Below are 17,214 nucleotides of genomic sequence, written 5' to 3'. Positions count from 1 at the left end.
CAGTCTGTATATCTTCTTTGGAGAAATGTCTATTTAAGTCTTCTGCCCATTTTTGGATTGGGTTGTTTGTTTTTTCGTTATTGAGCTGCATGAGCTGCTTGTAAATTTTGGAGATTAATCCTTTGTCAGTTGCTTCATTTGCAAATATTTTCTCCCATTCTGAGGGTTGTCTTTTGGTCTTGTTTTCATTGCCAGTCTTGATAGAGTTTTATTACTTTATCAATATTTTCAAATAACCAGCTTTCTATTTCATTGATTTTTGGTTTTTGATTTTCAATCTCACTGATTTCTTCTCTTTATTTCCTTCCTTCTGTTTGCTTTGTGTGTATTTGCTCTTTTTCTAGGTTTTTAAGGTGGAAACTTAGATTGCTGTTTTGAGACTTTTCTAATGTAAACATTTAATGTTATAAATTTCCTCTAATCACCTCTTTAGCTGTAGCCCACAAATTTTGATATGTTGTATTTTCATTTTCATTTATTTTCTGATTTCTCCTGAGATTTATTCTTTGACCCTGTGGTTATTTATAAGTCTGTTATTTAATTTCTGTGTATTTGGAGATTTTGCTGTTATATTTCTGTTATTCATTTCTAGCTTAATTCCATTATGGTCAAAGAATATACTTTATTACTTAAATTTGCTGTGGTTTGTTTTAGAAATCATGATATGGTATATCTGAGTGAATGCTCCATGTGCACTTGAAAAGAATATTTTCTCTGCTATTGTTAGGTGGAATGTTCTATAAATGTCAATTAGGTACAGTTGGTTGATGGTATAGTGAAAAATCTTTTGGTTTTGATTGATTTTTGTCTAGTTCTATTGTTTACTGAAAGATGGGTATTAAAATCTCTTACTTTGATTTTGTAATTGTCTGTTTCTCTCTAATTCTGTCAGTGTTTGCCTTCTGTATTTTGAATTTCAGTTAAAGGTTTTATATTTATATATAACTGTTATATCTTCCAGCTGAATTGACTCTTTGGTCATGATTGAATGCCTGTCTTTATCTCTGATAAGACTCTCTCATTTTGAAGTCTGTTTTAACTGATATTACAGCCATTAGTTTTCTTATGTTTATTGTTTACGTGGCATATCTTTGAGTCTTTATATTTGTAGATATTTGTACATATCTATATAGGTAGCCTGATTATAATTGGGTCTTCCTATGTACTATTTCTATAGTTATCTTTTTAAAATCACAAATATGATCATGTTATATTGCTGTATCAAACTTTCAATAGCTCTACATTGCTTAGAGATAAAATTCAAACTCTATAACTGCAATGAGTAGATTTTATAGTTTTAATCTTGCACCTCTTATTGGCAAGGCTTTAATAAAATTATTATAATCTTATGCTTGAGTAAACAAAATAAAAATTGAATTCATAAACTTATGCTCTGTTGGATAACAGGAGGAAGTAATAGAAATTAAGCACCCATAACTAAAGAGTTAATGGTTAGATTTTAGTTTGTTTTGCTCAGTAGCTAGAGCTATGCTAACCAGTATGGTAGCCACTGGCCAAATGTGTTATATTTTAATTAATTAAAATAAATCAAATTAAAAAGTCAGTTTCTCAGCTCCAGTAGCCCACATTTGAAGGACTAATAGCTACCATATTGGACAGGATGGAAAATGTTCCTATTGTTGCAGAAAGTTTTGTTGTATAGGACTTGTCTAGAGCAGAGGTTGACAAAATTTTTATGTGAAAGGCCAATAGTAAGTTTTTAGGCTTTGTGGGCCATATGGTCTCTGCTGCAGCTATTCAACTTTGCTGTTACAGGGCAAGACAGGCATAGATAATATATAAACAACTAGGTTGGCTATATTATGGTAAAGAATTACTAAAAACAGGCAGTGGCTGGATTTCATCTGTGAGCTGTAGTTTGCTGACCCATGGTTGTCTAGAACATTGAATTAAATTCTTCACACCTCATTTAGAATGGTATGTTGACAAAGTGAGCCCATCCTGAAGGAATGAGGCAATATAAAACCATTCCATAGGAATATATAATAAAAATAATTAGAAATTTTAGAATAGCTAAGAGAAAAGTTCAGGAGTGATGATAACTCTTCAAATATTTCTCAGCTATCATGTGAAAAGAGGAATTAGATTTCTTTGTGATTAAGGAACACAGAACAATGACCATTGCATGAAAGTTACAGGAAGAGCATTTTAGTAAAATGTAAGTACAAACTGGGTTGATAGAATAGTGAGTTAAAGTGATTTATGCATAAGGTGAAATTTGAATTCAGTGACCTGTATGACTTTTTTTTTAATTGAAAAATTCCAGGGCTCTGCCCACTAAATCCTCTGTATCATATTTAGTTTGGGAATTTACTTAATGACTTGTTTTCTCTTTTTAAAAAATTTTAGCCAAAGAGAAATTCATAATTCTCTTCACAACTCTATTTGAACAGTTTGATTATTTTGAATGTGTGTGTGCTTTGATTGTCATGATTTGTTAATATCCTTAAATAGGCAGAAAACCAAAAGCTTTTAGATGAGAAGAAACAATTTGAGAAGATTGCTGAAGAATTAAAACGAGCAGAACAAGAACTAACTGGGCTTCTCAAAACCAGAGAGGTTTGTTTAAAAAGGATACGTTTTTTTCTTTCAAGTGTTTTGTTAGTAGGATGCAGATTTACATTGTAGATTATGGTGTGGCTGTTAGATTTGTGCAAGATTGCTTCACAAAATTCCTCTGGAAGATGTGTTCCTGCTACATTTAGTATGCTAACAATTGATTTAAAGCACATTTAGAGAACCTGCATATTATAATGAGGAAGAGAAAGGTCAACATTTTAGATACCAATAGTATACATAATGCCATGGCTTATAACAATTACATTTCTTGATGTCTTGAGTATTTCTTAATTGATACATTTAATTTTTAGCCTTTATTAAGTTCTTAGCTTACAGTAGTTTTTATAGTGCTCATGTTATAATTTTAGACTGTCTTATTTTTAAAAAGTATGTTTTCAGTCTATTACAGTATTACATTGTAATTGTCTTTCTAATATAGTAAGAACAGCTTAGTTTTTCAAGTACTGCCTGATTTCATTAACGAATGCATTTCTTCTTAATAATGTGACATTTTAATTGAAATTAATTACTTGGTAGTATAAAATTGTCAATAGTATTTTATAATATGTAAATATAATTTTACTGGTTGAGCTTCAGAATATCAAGATGGAATTTACTTATAGTATTGCATTTGTCATTGCTCATTGTTTTAAAATTATAATGACTATGGCATTAAATCAATTTAAATTTTAAAAATTTGACATATTTTTGCCAAAGATATAACTTGCTTACATAGAGTGACCATAATTTTTAAGTGAGAAAATTGTAAAAACATTTGCTGTGATAATACATGTTTATTTTCCAGAAAAATGTACATGATTTGGAAATACAGTTAACTGCCATTGCAACAAGTGAACAGCATTATTCAAAACAGGTTAAAGAGCTGAAAACTGAGCTTGAAAATGAGAAGTATGTTTTCTATCTATAAAGTAGCTTATGTAGTCAATTCCTAAGCTTTCTGTAATACTGTAAAGTATTAACTACTTTCCGAAATAGGTAATACTAAATTAGTAAATTATGTGTAATACTTTTATGAGTAGGCTTAAAGTTGTGTTTTATTTCTGACTAAAGATCAAAATAATGTGTCAATTTCATTGTTAAAGGAAGTACATATTATTGACATAAGAAGAGTATATATCACAAACTTGAGAACTGCATTAGAAGAGCGATATGTTCTTTTCTTGGAGATTATTTAGTTCCTCATAAAAATAATCATTTGTAGTTGTAACTAGTTATTTTGATTGTTTTACTAAATTTTACTACATAGGTTTGTATTGATGAAATGACAAAATATAATATTTAGTTGTTTCACCTACTTAGTAAATTTAATTTCTAGAGAAAGTGGGAGGAAATGATTGTGTTGTTACTCAGGGAGAACTAAACTGAAGTAGGCAATCTAGTAGTGAGCATGATTTTTGCTTTCTGGTTGCTTCTCAACTCTAGATAAAAATGAGAAATAAGTAATTTACTCAGCATCTTGTCACTTCTCTTTCAACTCCCATTCTCAGCTTTCTGGTACCTTTTCAACAGTACTTTTGTAGGGACTCTGGGTAAAATTCATCTATTAACCAAAATTCCTTTTAATGAATGAACTGATTAATATAAATTTGTGTTATCCTTGGTATATTTGCTTTTTCAACTTTTCATTTTTAAATTAAAACTCTTTGATGAGTTTCCAGTATCAGTAAGTAGGAGATAATAGGTGCTTCTGAAATCATTCCATAGAGCCACACACTCCCCTTCCCTCATTTAAAATTGATCCTGGCTGCAACCAGTAACAGCAGTAATCTCTCTTCCAATGTAGAATATTTGAGACCTTGTAAGAGCAGTTTAAGTGTTGTGCATGTGCACAAAGTTTTATTTATTTTAATGAAAATATTTTAATTAAAAATAGTTAATGTCTCATGTACTATTAAATCATCAGAAATTTGAAACAGTTTCTAAGAGACAGTCTACTAGAAAGAAAATATTATATGAAAAAAATAAATACTTTTCAAAATTTGTGGAAAGATAAACGGGGAAGTGGTATGGAGAATATGCAAGGAAATATGTAACATCTTGAAAAACTTACTATAGAAAAATTTCAAATATATACAACATTAAGAGGGAATATTGTAATGAACCAGCATATACCTATCACCCAGCTTCAAAAATTTTTAACTAATGGCCAATCTTATTTCATTTGTAGCCCCAGCCCTTCCTTTCTTTCCCCTAAGATTATTTTGGATAAAATTCCACATCATATAATTTTATATGTAAATATTTTGGTATGACATTTAAAAAACAGGCTTAAGAATACTGAACTAACTGCAAGCTGCAAAAGGCTTTCACTGGAAAACAAAGAACTAGCACAAGGGACAAGGGATATGGCCCTAGAACTCAAGAAACAGCAAGAAGATATTAATGTGAGTTGAAAAAGAAAGTCCCAGTGACTTAGTTTTCTTACTGTAAAGTTAAGGGGTTAGAATAGATTACCTCTAAAGTTTCTTCCAGCTTTAAAAGTCTGATTACTTTAGATTATCTGATTATCTTTTTCTTCTAAATACTTTGTTTTAGAAGAAAAATATGCATATTGAGGTAATAATAATATGCATACAATGATGAATAAAATATCATTCCTCTTTAGTTTATGACTCAATAAAAAAAATAAATGCTCAAATAGCTTGAAATAGTATATCATATGTATTGTTTGGGGGACAAAGTGTTATCACAGTTCACAGGATCACTTCTGCCTTGGGGAAAGAGAAAGAGAAGGCTTCAGAGAGAATAATACAGCATTGATTTTTACCTTAAAAAAATGAATAATTATCAGTTCAGTCGGTAGCAATGAGTGGAATAGCATTCCTTGAAGCCATAACAATATGAACAAAGGACACAAGTCTCAAAGTATCACTGGGAAACAGCAAGTAAGACTTGTTTTTTTAGCTACTATATAGAGATTATTAGGGGAATAGAGTAAGGCTGGAAAACTAGTGTGGAACTGTAAAAGTTAAATAACCCATTCTCTTGCTTTGTTTATAACTAAATGAATTTTAAGACAGATAAAGGTCTTGAATATTAATTTCAATTTTATTTTTGTTGAAACAAAATAATATAAACCACACTGATTATTTCTTTAGAACAGCGAAAAGCAAGAAGAAAGGATGTTGAAACAAATAGAAAATCTGGAAGAGACAGAAACACAATTAAGGCAAGACTAATGCATTGGCCTTTTTTGACTGGCCCAAAATAGTATTTCTTTTCTATTAACTTGTTGTAGTTAATTTAGATTAATCTTATGTTGAATATAATATAAAATAAAAAATTAGACTTAAATCATTGCTTTGGAATCCTGCTTAAAAATAAAATTGTAATAATGTCTATTTTATACTTAGTTTGAAATAGTGATATTAGATGTAGAAATTAATTTTAAAGTATCATAAACTTTCTAATATTTAATATTTATTTAAGAAAGTATACTAGTTATATGCCAGAAAATTTAGAAGAGATATTTAAAAAATTTAATATTACTTTAAGCATTATCTGTGTTTCTAGTTGTTTTCACAATCATCTATTTTAATGCTTGTATGCCAGTCAGTCAAGAGGATATAACAATATTTTAATTTGGATATTTACATTTTCCAGTTTTTCACTATCATAAAGAATACTGTAGTAAACATTTTGGGACATACAGATTTTTTTCTTACAGGATAAATTTCCAGTGTGAATTTATTGAGTCATAGGAATAATTATTTCAGTTACTTTTTATAGACCAATGGTTTCTAATAGGTTTTATCAGTTGTAAACCATGCAATACAACCAATATTTTATGAAAACGCTGGTTCCAAATGTTTTAATTACTTTTGGGTATTATCATTAATTTATTCAATAATATAACAGGTAGAAACAACTCATAGTTCTTATGATTTATAATTTTCATGTTTGGGGTAAGCTTTGGAATTCTTCGTGTGTGTTGCTAGAGTTTCTTCTCTGTAAATTGCTTATACCTGTTGCCCACTAATATTTTGATATCTTGATTATTTTCTTACTCATTTATTTAAGCTTTGAAAAATATATTAATCCTTTATCTTATTTAAAGCACATATTTTCCCTAACCTGTTGTTTTCCTTTCACTTTGGGTTATTTTTTTGTTATACAGAAGTTTTTAAAAAAAATTTTGTATTAAGTCTAATTCTTTCCTTTTGAAATTTTTTCCCATTGCTTTTATACTTACAGATCTTTTTCCTGCCTGCAATCAAATATTAATATTTTCTTTAGTTACTTTAAAAATTGATATATTTTTAAAAATTGATATATTTTAAAGTCAGTATATTGATATTTGGTTTATCTTTCTCTTTTTCAAATAATGAAAAACATTTCAAGGTATCAATTTACTTTCTAACACTACTGTAGATCTGTGACCTGGTTTTTGATATGCAGTGTTTTCATGTTTATTATTTTCTAAATAATCTGTTTTTATATTTTAAGTTTCCTTTTAATCCATTAGTAATTTAGACGATTTCCAAATATTTGGGGGCTCTTGTTTGTACTCACATTCTGATGTATTAAGTTTTGATTTATTTGATTAAAGAATGTGGTCATTAAAACTTAGCTATTGTAAATTATTTGATATTTCCTTAGACCTAATATATCTCCCTCATAGGACTGTCTGGGGATTACATGAGGAAATGTGAATAAAGTGTTGATCACAGTGCCTGGCACTTAACTGTTACTATTTTCCATATTTGGAAAGTCATCTTTTACTATGCTTCTAAAGATTACTTTTGTCCTTTATGCTTACTTTTCTTCTTCAGAAGTAACTGTTATTTATAGATTAAATCTGTGATTAAGCCGCTGTACATTTTGGGGATAAAAAGTGAAGATATCTTTTAGGGAAAGGCTGCTTTTAATTTAAGAGAATTCAAGTTGTTTGGATAATATCTTTTTGTATATCTGCCTACTCTATGGACTTACAGAACTGTAAATAAAAATATATTTAGGAAAAGTAAGAATATGCCAATTAAAAATTTTAAACTCAGTTGAAGAGTAAACATCCTAGATTCAGTTTTTACAAGGCCAAGTTATTCCACGTGATTGAATACTATTCCATGCATTTACATTAGACCCAGTAACATATCAGTTGTAGTAACAAGAGAGTCTACAATTAGATATAGCTTTAAATATCCTTCTGAGACAAAACACCATTGTTTTCATGTGCAACAGACAGATTTTAAATTGAAAAAAGTTTGAAAGGATAATACATGCATGTGGTGTAAAAATCAAAAGGACAAAGCGACATGGGGAAAGAAAACTGTTTTACTTGCCTTTTGTCTTCCTGATATCCAGTTTCCCTCCCTAGAGGGATCATGGTTTCTTGTGTATGTTTCCAGAGATACTCTGTACGTATATAAGGATACAGGTGTATGCAAATATCTCAGTCATGTAGTTCTTCTTTAAAATCACTGGTATGTATGTCCCTAATTTATCTGTACAACATTATGACTATGTCTTAGAATGATGACTAATTTATGACTAAGAAAACAGTAAAGTGAAATCTTGACTTAAATAAGAAATGTTTTCCTATCTAGGAGTTTCTTTTTTTATGGAAAAATGGCTATAAAGATCTAAGTAATTTCAAAATAAATGTATAAATTAATTTAAATGTAGGAGTAGGAGTATGCTTATTGACATTAATGCATGAAAAATTATCAAACAAAATGAAAATATAAACCAACAAAAAATTAAATAGTCAACCATTTTAGAAACTCCAGAAAGGGAATAAAATGAAAATATAGATTTTATTACAATGTCACTCTTCCATTTCTTTAAGGAATGAACTGGAATCTGTGAAAGAAGAACTAAAACAGAAAGGAGATGAAGTTAAATGTAAATTGGATGAGAGTGAAGAAAAGGTATGTTGTATTTAATAAAAGGTTCTATCACAAAATTTTAAATCATGAAAGCAATACCACATGTCAAAAAAAGTATATTGTATAAATAATTAGTGGGCCAAGGGCTGTTGTAGGCTATTGACCTTAAAAATATGGGCCACGTTGGGTTATTTTGCTTATGTGGTTTATATCTAGAAGAAATAGTGGCATGATTCTAAATTTCTTTAAATAGTGAGCATTTATAAATGTTGATTTATATTTTAGGCCAAATAAAAGGCTCATTAATATGAAATATACTGACAAATTGATTAATAAATTTGTGTTGTGCATTGGTGGAAATGATTTCAAAGAGTTGAGATAGGAAGAAGGCTTTTAGGGAAGATTATTCACAAAAGTGGAATAGTATAAAGTATGTGACGTGATTATAGTATATAACATACATAGAGGGAGGAAAGGGTGCCAAAATAGATTGTGCTGATCAACCTAGATTGTGAAAGCCTTGACTGTGTTTTTTCATTCATTCCACAAATATTATTGACTACCTACGATGTGCCAGGCACTGTTCTGGGTGCTAAGTTTGTTTTTAATTTGTTTTGGTGGACAATAGCGATCCAATTAAGTTTTTTCATTAGACAATTAACATTTTTAATTTTTAAGAATGGAATAGGGAGAGGTGAAAGGCACTGGAATAAGTTGGAAGGCTATAAAAAATAGTCTTGAAAGCTCTGAAAAAAATCTTAGAGAGGACTTTAGCCTAGTTTAGCTCACTTATACCTGAGCCATTCATTGCAATTAGGGGATAGAGTAATCTGTCTAAGCCTGAGCTGCATTGCCATCCTTGGAGACATATCAGTCCCCATCAAGCTTTATGAACTAAGCAGGATTACTGTGAAATTTACACTGAAAGAGTCTTGCCAGGAAAGGATGCTGGCCAGACCAAAACATAGGTCTTCTATGTAATTGCTGTTGGAACCCATGGAAAGGGCATCTATCTAAACTTGAGTCAGGACAAGCTTCCTGGAAGAAGCAGCATTCATTTTGAAACCTCTGATTAATAGGAATTAGTGGAAGGCAGAGGTGTGGGCACAAGTATATCAGGGAGAAGAAGAGTATTCCAAGTTACAAACACACACACACATACACATACACACATTGTATATGAAGTATAGGAGAGCCCATCATATTTAAGCAACTAGACAGTTTATCTTGGCTGAAAGGTGGAGTTTAAGATAGTGGTGAGAGTGGAGAGAGGAGGGAAAGATGAGAGGCGAGGAGATGAGAGTGGAGAGATGAAGATGGGGAAAAATGAGGGTGGGGAAAAATGAGGGTAGATCATTTAAGGCCACATAGCTATATTTAGGAGTTTGAGGTTATTGAAGAGTTTTCACCTGAGAAGTGTCATAATTTTATTTATACGTTGGAGAGTTTTAAGACTATTGGAAGAGTCTAAGGATGAGATGAACTATATTTTTAAGAGCCTGCAATGAACCAGGAACATTCTAGATTATGTATGTTATCTTAAACTGGAAGTCATTTTTGTTCTCATTTTATGAATTAGGAAGTCAGGCCTTCAAAGGGTAAAAACTTGAAAAGCTACATGACTAAGAAGTGGTAGAGCTGCCTCTCTAACATTCTTTAGACTATATCACATTTTTTCTCAAAAAGCTATTTTTTCTTTCAATTTCATATTTATTAGTTAAATTCAACCCCCCCAAAATGAATTTAATCTCCTAAAGACTTGGTATGTAATTCACTACTTTAAAATTTGTATCAGAGGCTGCTTCAAAACACTAATTTTGTTGGTATAGGGAAAAACATGAATTTGATGTTTAATGTAAAATAAAAATCTTCCACTAGAACTTAAATTTATTTTACCAAAGTAAAAAATATTAATGATGAGTTAAGAAAAAAAAACATGAAATGCAAGACAAATTGATAGCATGTTTCAGCTTTCCATGGTTGGATTTCAATTTACCTATTGAAACAGTTTCCTGGAAAGAATTCAAATTGCAAAGATTTCTTGGCTATTTTGCCTGACATTGAAATTCATTACACTCTTCTTTTATCCCAATCCACTACGTTAGTTCAGACATTTATTATTTCATACGTAGTTTATCTGAGCCTTTGTTTTCTCATCTCTAAAGTCGGGATAATAATACCTACTTTTCTATATCATTGGATTGTTACAAAGTTCAGTTTAACAAATGTTTGTGAAAGACATTTAACAGATTATAAACATTTATATATAGTTTTAAAAAATTCAGTATAAACTGGGAAACCTAATAAAATATTGTAAAGTGATACTACGCTAAGATAAGAATAATGAACATTGACATATAGACACAAAAAGAATTTCTTTTTTTTTTTGGTACGCGGGCCTCTCACTGTTGTGGCCTCTCCCATTGCGGAGCATAGGCTCTGGACGCGCAGGCTCAGCGGCCATGGCTCACGGGCCCAGCCGCTCCGCGGCATGTGGGATCTTCCCGGACCGGGGCACGAACCCGTGTCCCCTGCATCGGCAGGCAGACTCTCAACCACTGCGCCACCAGGAAAGCCCCAAATTTGTATTTTAAAAAAGGTTACTGAACTAAACTGGGAGAGCTGATAACTGTTTTTGTAGAAATATAAGACTAAGCTTTATAATTCCATGTCTAAAAGATACTCAGAAAATAGAAATTCTGTTAACATTTAAAAAAAAATCTGATGTCAAATAATGTTTTTTAGGCTCGAAGCATTGAATGTGAAGTCGTAAAAAAAGATAAACAAATGAAGATATTAGAAAACAAGGTATTATCAAATGTGAAAAATATTTAGGAATAGAGACTTTGTAACAAAATATGTATGGCTAGATTCTTTAGGGCCAACCTTTACATTGTCCTGTACAAAGAAATCTCAATTCCACTTTGAAGGCTTTCAGGAATAGTATAGGATTTTTTTTTTTTAACATCTTTATTGGAGTATAATTTCTTTACAATGGTGTGTTAGTTTCTGCTTTATAACAAAGTGAATCAGCTATACATATACATATATCCCCATATCTCCTCCCTCTTGTGTCTCCCTCCCACCCTCCCTATGCCACCCCTTTAGGTGGTCACAAAGCACTGAGCTGATCGCCCTGTGCTGTGCGGCTGCTTCCTACTAGCTATCTATTTTACATTTGGTAGTATATATAAGTCCATGCCACTCTCTCACTTTGTCTCAGCTTACCCTTCCCCCTCCCGGAGGAATAGTATAGGATTTTTACTGCAGGTTTCTTTGAAGAGGCTCTGGGATTAGAAGTTTTTGCATAATGCTTCAAAGAGCAAAGCTTCATTAAACTGCTCTTTAGCTATCTCTTCCCTTTCCCCAAATTTCATTCTCTCAGCAGCTGCATTTGTTGTGGATATCTTTAGAGTGGCAAGATGCTTTTAAAAATCATTCTTAGATATCTCTCCAATTCTTATAATCAAGGGAGCTGCAGAAAAATTTCTGCTTTCTTTATGTGAAATGTTTTTACTGCCTGGCTGGCAATACCAATTCACTTTTCCCTTCTCTGCCCTTCACCACACACTTGTCTTAAACTTGACCTTCTGTATAGTGAGTCAGTGAGTAGTCCTTTGGAAAGCATAGTTCACTTTCTGAAGCTGTGACCTCTAATAATTAACACTATTTCTTCTACCTAGAATTCTGGTGAATAAAATTCTTTGACTTTTTTGTACATGAATTATTTGACTTAAAAATAACTGTAATAGTTTAAAATCTTTTTAAGAATTTCTGGGTATTCCACCAAACATATTAATTAGTCCTAAATTTGGATATTATTTAAATTTAAAAGGATTGAAAACTTAAGTTACTTTAATTTTCATTAGTTTATTCAGAAATAAGGGACAGTGAGATGGGCCAGTCAAAATGACAAAGTTGATAGATCTGATGTCATTACCCTTTTAGTAAAATATACATATTTTTTGAACTGTCATAATTACAGTTATAAAGATGGTTTTTATAATATGTAGTAATGTCAGTTATAAAGATAGTTTTTTAGGAAAAGCTGAGTAGCAGAAAAATATGATCATCAATATTAACTCTCAAGGGAGTAAGTTTTGATGGTCTGAAGAATGGAGAAATACATAAAACGTGCTTTTTTGGGCAAAGTTAATAATCTGGTGATACTTCAAACTGATATTTTTAAAATTTGTTCAGCATTCATGTGGTAAGGCCAAGAAGTAACCTATTTTCCTGTCTACTGAGTTTTAAATTTTAATTACATTTTTCATTATTGAAGTTTTAATTAGTTCTTTTAAAAATCTGCTCAATTGTCTTTTATGGTCTCTCATTCTTTTTCATAGTTTCAAGTCTTTAATTTTAAAAAAATTTAATATATTTTAATATGATATTCTTTGATAGTATCAATATCTGAAGTCTTTTTCAGGTCTGATTTTGCTCTTTGTTCTTTCTGCTGACTTTTTATTCTTTGAGCCTTATTTATGTTTTTTGATTCCTTGGTTTTTTACCTGTGGTAATTCTTTGAGGCTTGTGTTGAAATTAGTATCCTCCCAGAAAGATTTTCTTGGGGACACTACTAACAAGGAGCCCATTTTAAAGTAAATTCTCCATTTGAAGTTTTTTGAGATTATAGAGATAGCATGAATCCAGCTATAAATGACCACCCCGCTCCCCTCCCCAGTATAAGGCCACCTCATGGCTACAAATTTTCAGGACAGTTTTCATACCTTTCACTCAGTGCCAGGGTCAAGACAGACAAGTTTCCTTACTGTACCCTTCTGTGTGGCAGATTTATTTCTTGTTTACGCTTTCACTGAGTAGGTAGTCCTTTGAGTTTGTGACTTTATGCAGGGTTCTCTTATTGGATTCTCTGCCTGTAGTGAGCTCTGAGTTTTATCTTCTATCTCTTTTACCCTAGGTAGGTTCAGCAGATACCCGTAGGCCAAATGCTGGCTTTGATGCTAGCCCCAAACCTACTATTACTACACTTTAAAGTTGTAATTTCAAGTAGGCAGATTCCTTATTTTTTAGACATTTACTTTTAAATTATTTTTATCAGGAAAGTTGTTCAGAGTATCTAGGTGATTTTTCTGTCAAAAATGGAAGTCTTTGATTTTTTTAATAAATAAAAATTATATACACAAATAGTTTCACCTAATACGTTTATACCTGCCAATTGGCATGATAATCAGTAAAATGTTTCTCACTTTTCTATGGCTTTTCTTCTTTAGTTTTCTTTTGAGTTTTCTGAAATAGACCATTGAGGGGGATGGTGCACATTAAAATTTAGATAAAATAAATCACTTGTAAACCTTAGTATCATACCTTATTAAGTTTCAGAATAGTTGCTGACTATGACTACGTATGAGTGTTTCAAGAAAAATATTTAACAGCATTTTGTGCTAATGGTGGATATTAAAATTTTTTTCTATTGGATTTTCTTTCTACTTTGATGGAAATTAGAACAGCTTATATATCTGTGATGTTTTAGGACCCTTTACAAATCTGTGCTGCTTTTATGGTACTCCATATATTTCTTGGGCTAGTACCTCTTAACCCAGTTCTACATGTGTAGCCAGGTGAAATAGTCCCTCAGAGTGAGATATTTTAAAAAATGATTTAGATGGTATTTCTGTAAGAGGAATTAGAATGTATTTAGGAGGAGATAGAGTATTATATTATTCCCCTTCCCCAAATATAATAAGTAAAAGAGATCTCATAAATGATAAATGGGGAATAATGAATAAGAAGACAAATTATAGTTAATCCTCTGGCTGGCTTTCCAAAATCCAATTAATTATATAATTCAGCCCTCTGTATGGGATTGAGTAAAAGGTACATTTCCCTTAAAGTAATTGAATTCATGTGTTCTTTAAGTAGATTAAGACATTTTAAGAATTTCAAATTTGTACTGAGATAATCTATTAAAATTTGTACTTGTTCACATAATTTTTGACATTAATGGAATTATTTAACAACATGATTTTTGAAGTGATCTCTATGCTAATATTTTTGTTAGTTTGAAATTATTTATTTTGACTGGAATATTGAATAAAATATTTTAAATTTCTCTTGATTTTTTAGTGTAACAATTTAAGGAAACAAGTTGAAAATAAAAGCAAGTTTATTGAAGAACTCCAGCAGGAGGTATGTACTGATTCTCAAAATAAAACTATTTAAAAAAAAAAAACACCTATGTTTTCACTACAGTTTTAGAGAATTATGCTTTCCTTTACTTTAGTAATTTTAGTCTAAGTCAGTGACAGTGCAAGTTTGAATCACTTTGATATTAAACAGAATTCTTTATTTTTAACTTTTAACAGAATAAGGCCTTAAAAAAAAAAAGTACAGCAGAAAGCAAGCAACTGAATGTTTATGAGATAAAGGTATTTGGAATCCTTATTTTTGTTTTAAAAATACTAACACATAGGTGAGAATTTAGGAATTTTAAGCCTTTTATTTATATTGTAGCAATTATTTTCAATCATTATCTTTTGAGATTGTGGGGATCAATCCTTTCAGTTGTAGTAGAATGCACATCTTTGGTTTATCTATGTTAAAATCATCTAAGCAGCTTAGAATATATGTACATGTGTGTGTATATATATGCCTTCATATTCCTTACCCATACATTGAAAATTGAGCTTGAGTAGGTTTGGGGTGGAGCCTTGGAATTGTTAGTCTGGATAAAAAAGTCAAGGCCACACTATATGCTCCCTGCAAGAGACACACTTTATTTAATATAAAGATAAAAGGAAGTTGAAGTAAAAATATGGAAAATAATATATACCATACAAACAGTAAGCATAGAAAAGCTGGAATGACAATTTTTATAACACATAAAATAGATTGAAATACAAGGAATATTATTAGAGATCCTAAGGGGCATTTGATAATGATAAAGGTATCAGTTCATCAGGAAGATATAACAGTCATGAATGTATTTGTTCTTAATAGCAGAGCTTCAATATACGTGAAGTAAAAACTTAAAAAACTAAAATGAGAAATAGATAATTTCATTATTATATTTGGGGGTTGTAATAGCCCTCTTTCAGCAATTGATGCAACTAGAAGAAAATTGGTAAGAATATACAAAATTTGAACAACATTATTAACTACTTTGACTTAATTGACATTTGTAGAACATTATAGCTACAACTGTAAATTCTTTTGAGGTGCACATAGGTTGTTTACCAAGATAAACCATATGCTGGGCCATACATTTAAAAATATTAAAGTCTTATAGAGTATATTCTCTCACTACAACAGAATTAAATTACAAATAAGTAACCATAGAATATCTGGAAAAGCCTAAATATTTGGAAATTAAGCATTATACTAGTAAATAACTCATGGGCCAAAGAAGAAATCACAAGGAAAATTAGAAATTATTTTAAACGGAATGATCATAGAAATACAATATGCCAAAATTTGTGGGATGCAACTAAAGCAGTTCTTGTAGGGAAATTTATAAATAATGTTTATTTTAGAAAAAGGAGAAATGACCTAGGTTTTCATCCAGATACTGAAAAGAGGTGAGCAAATGAAACCCATAGAAAGTAGACCAAAGGAAATAATAAAAATGAAAAGAGAGATCAAAGAAATAAGAGAGACAAAGACAAAAATTAATGAAATCAAGAGTTGATTCTTTGAAAATATTAATAAAATTGATAAGCCCCTAGCAGGGTTGATTACAAAAGGAGAGAGTAAAATTCATTGAAGGCAGGAGTAAAATAGGACATTACCATATAGATACTGTAAATATTAAAAGGGTAACAAAGGAATGTCATGGACAACATTATATCAATAAATTTGAAACTTAGATGAAATGGGCCAATTTCTTTTTTTAAAAATTTAATTAAATTTAACTTTTTTATACAGCAGGTTCTTATTAGTTATCGATTTTATACTTATTAGTGTATATATGTATCTCCCAATTCTTCCCACTGCCACCACCACCACCACCCCCGCTTTTCCCCCTTGCTGTCCATAAGTGTGTTCTCTACATCGGTGTCTCTGTTTCAGCCTTGCAAACCAGTTCATCTGTACCATTTTTTCTAGATTCCACATATATGCGTTAATATACGATACTTGTCTTTCTCTTTCTGACTTACTTCACTCTGTATGACAGTCTTTAGGTCCATCCATGTCTTTGCAAATGACCCAATTTCATTCCTTTTTATGGCCGAGTAATATTCCATTGTATATATGGGCAAATTTCTTGGAAAACCTAACTTCCTAAAAACTGACACAAGATGAAACAGTACATCTGAAGAGCCATATATCAGGGAAATTGAATTTGTCATCAAAAATCTCCTAGAGAAGAGATATACCATGTTCTTGGATTGGAAGAATCAATATTGTGAAAATGACTATGCTACCCAAAGCAATCTACAGATTCAGTGCAATCCCTATCAAACTACCAATGCCATTTTTCACAGACCTAGAAGAAAAAAATCTTAAAATTTGTATGGAGACACAAAAGACCCTGAATAACCAAAGCAATCTTGAGAAAGAAAAATGGAGCTGGAGGAATCAGATGCCCTGACTTCAGACTATACTACAAAGCTACAGTAAGCAAGACAATATAGTACTGGCACAAAAACAGAAATACAGATCAATGGAACAGTATAGAAAGCCCAGAGATAAACCCACGCACCTATGGTCAACTAATCTATGACAAAGGAGGCAAGGATATACAATGGGGAAAAGACAGTCTCTTCAATAAGTGGTGCTGGGAAAACTGGACAGCTACATGTAAAAGAATGAAATTAGAACAGTC

General features: G+C 31.1%; 1 protein-coding gene across 2 annotated transcripts in view; it reads left to right on the top strand.

Annotated features, from left to right (window-relative positions):
* The window catches only part of SYCP1 (synaptonemal complex protein 1), a 159,383-nt gene that overhangs the window by 86,290 nt on the left and 55,879 nt on the right, over positions 1–17,214 (top strand). For both annotated transcript variants that reach the window (XM_024119880.2, XM_024119879.2), the window contains exons 16-22: positions 2,476–2,580; positions 3,386–3,489; positions 4,868–4,985; positions 5,700–5,770; positions 8,390–8,471; positions 14,517–14,579; positions 14,756–14,818. In XM_024119880.2, coding sequence (XP_023975648.1) covers positions 2,476–2,580; positions 3,386–3,489; positions 4,868–4,985; positions 5,700–5,770; positions 8,390–8,471; positions 14,517–14,579; positions 14,756–14,818 — 606 coding nt within the window. The remainder of the gene's footprint in view (positions 1–2,475; positions 2,581–3,385; positions 3,490–4,867; positions 4,986–5,699; positions 5,771–8,389; positions 8,472–14,516; positions 14,580–14,755; positions 14,819–17,214) is intronic.

Source organism: Physeter macrocephalus, chromosome 4 (assembly GCF_002837175.3).
Source record: "Physeter macrocephalus isolate SW-GA chromosome 4, ASM283717v5, whole genome shotgun sequence".
Lineage (NCBI taxonomy): Eukaryota > Metazoa > Chordata > Mammalia > Artiodactyla > Physeteridae > Physeter > Physeter macrocephalus.
Note: the sequence above shows the minus strand (reverse complement) of the source record. Positions and strands in the feature narration are given on the sequence as shown.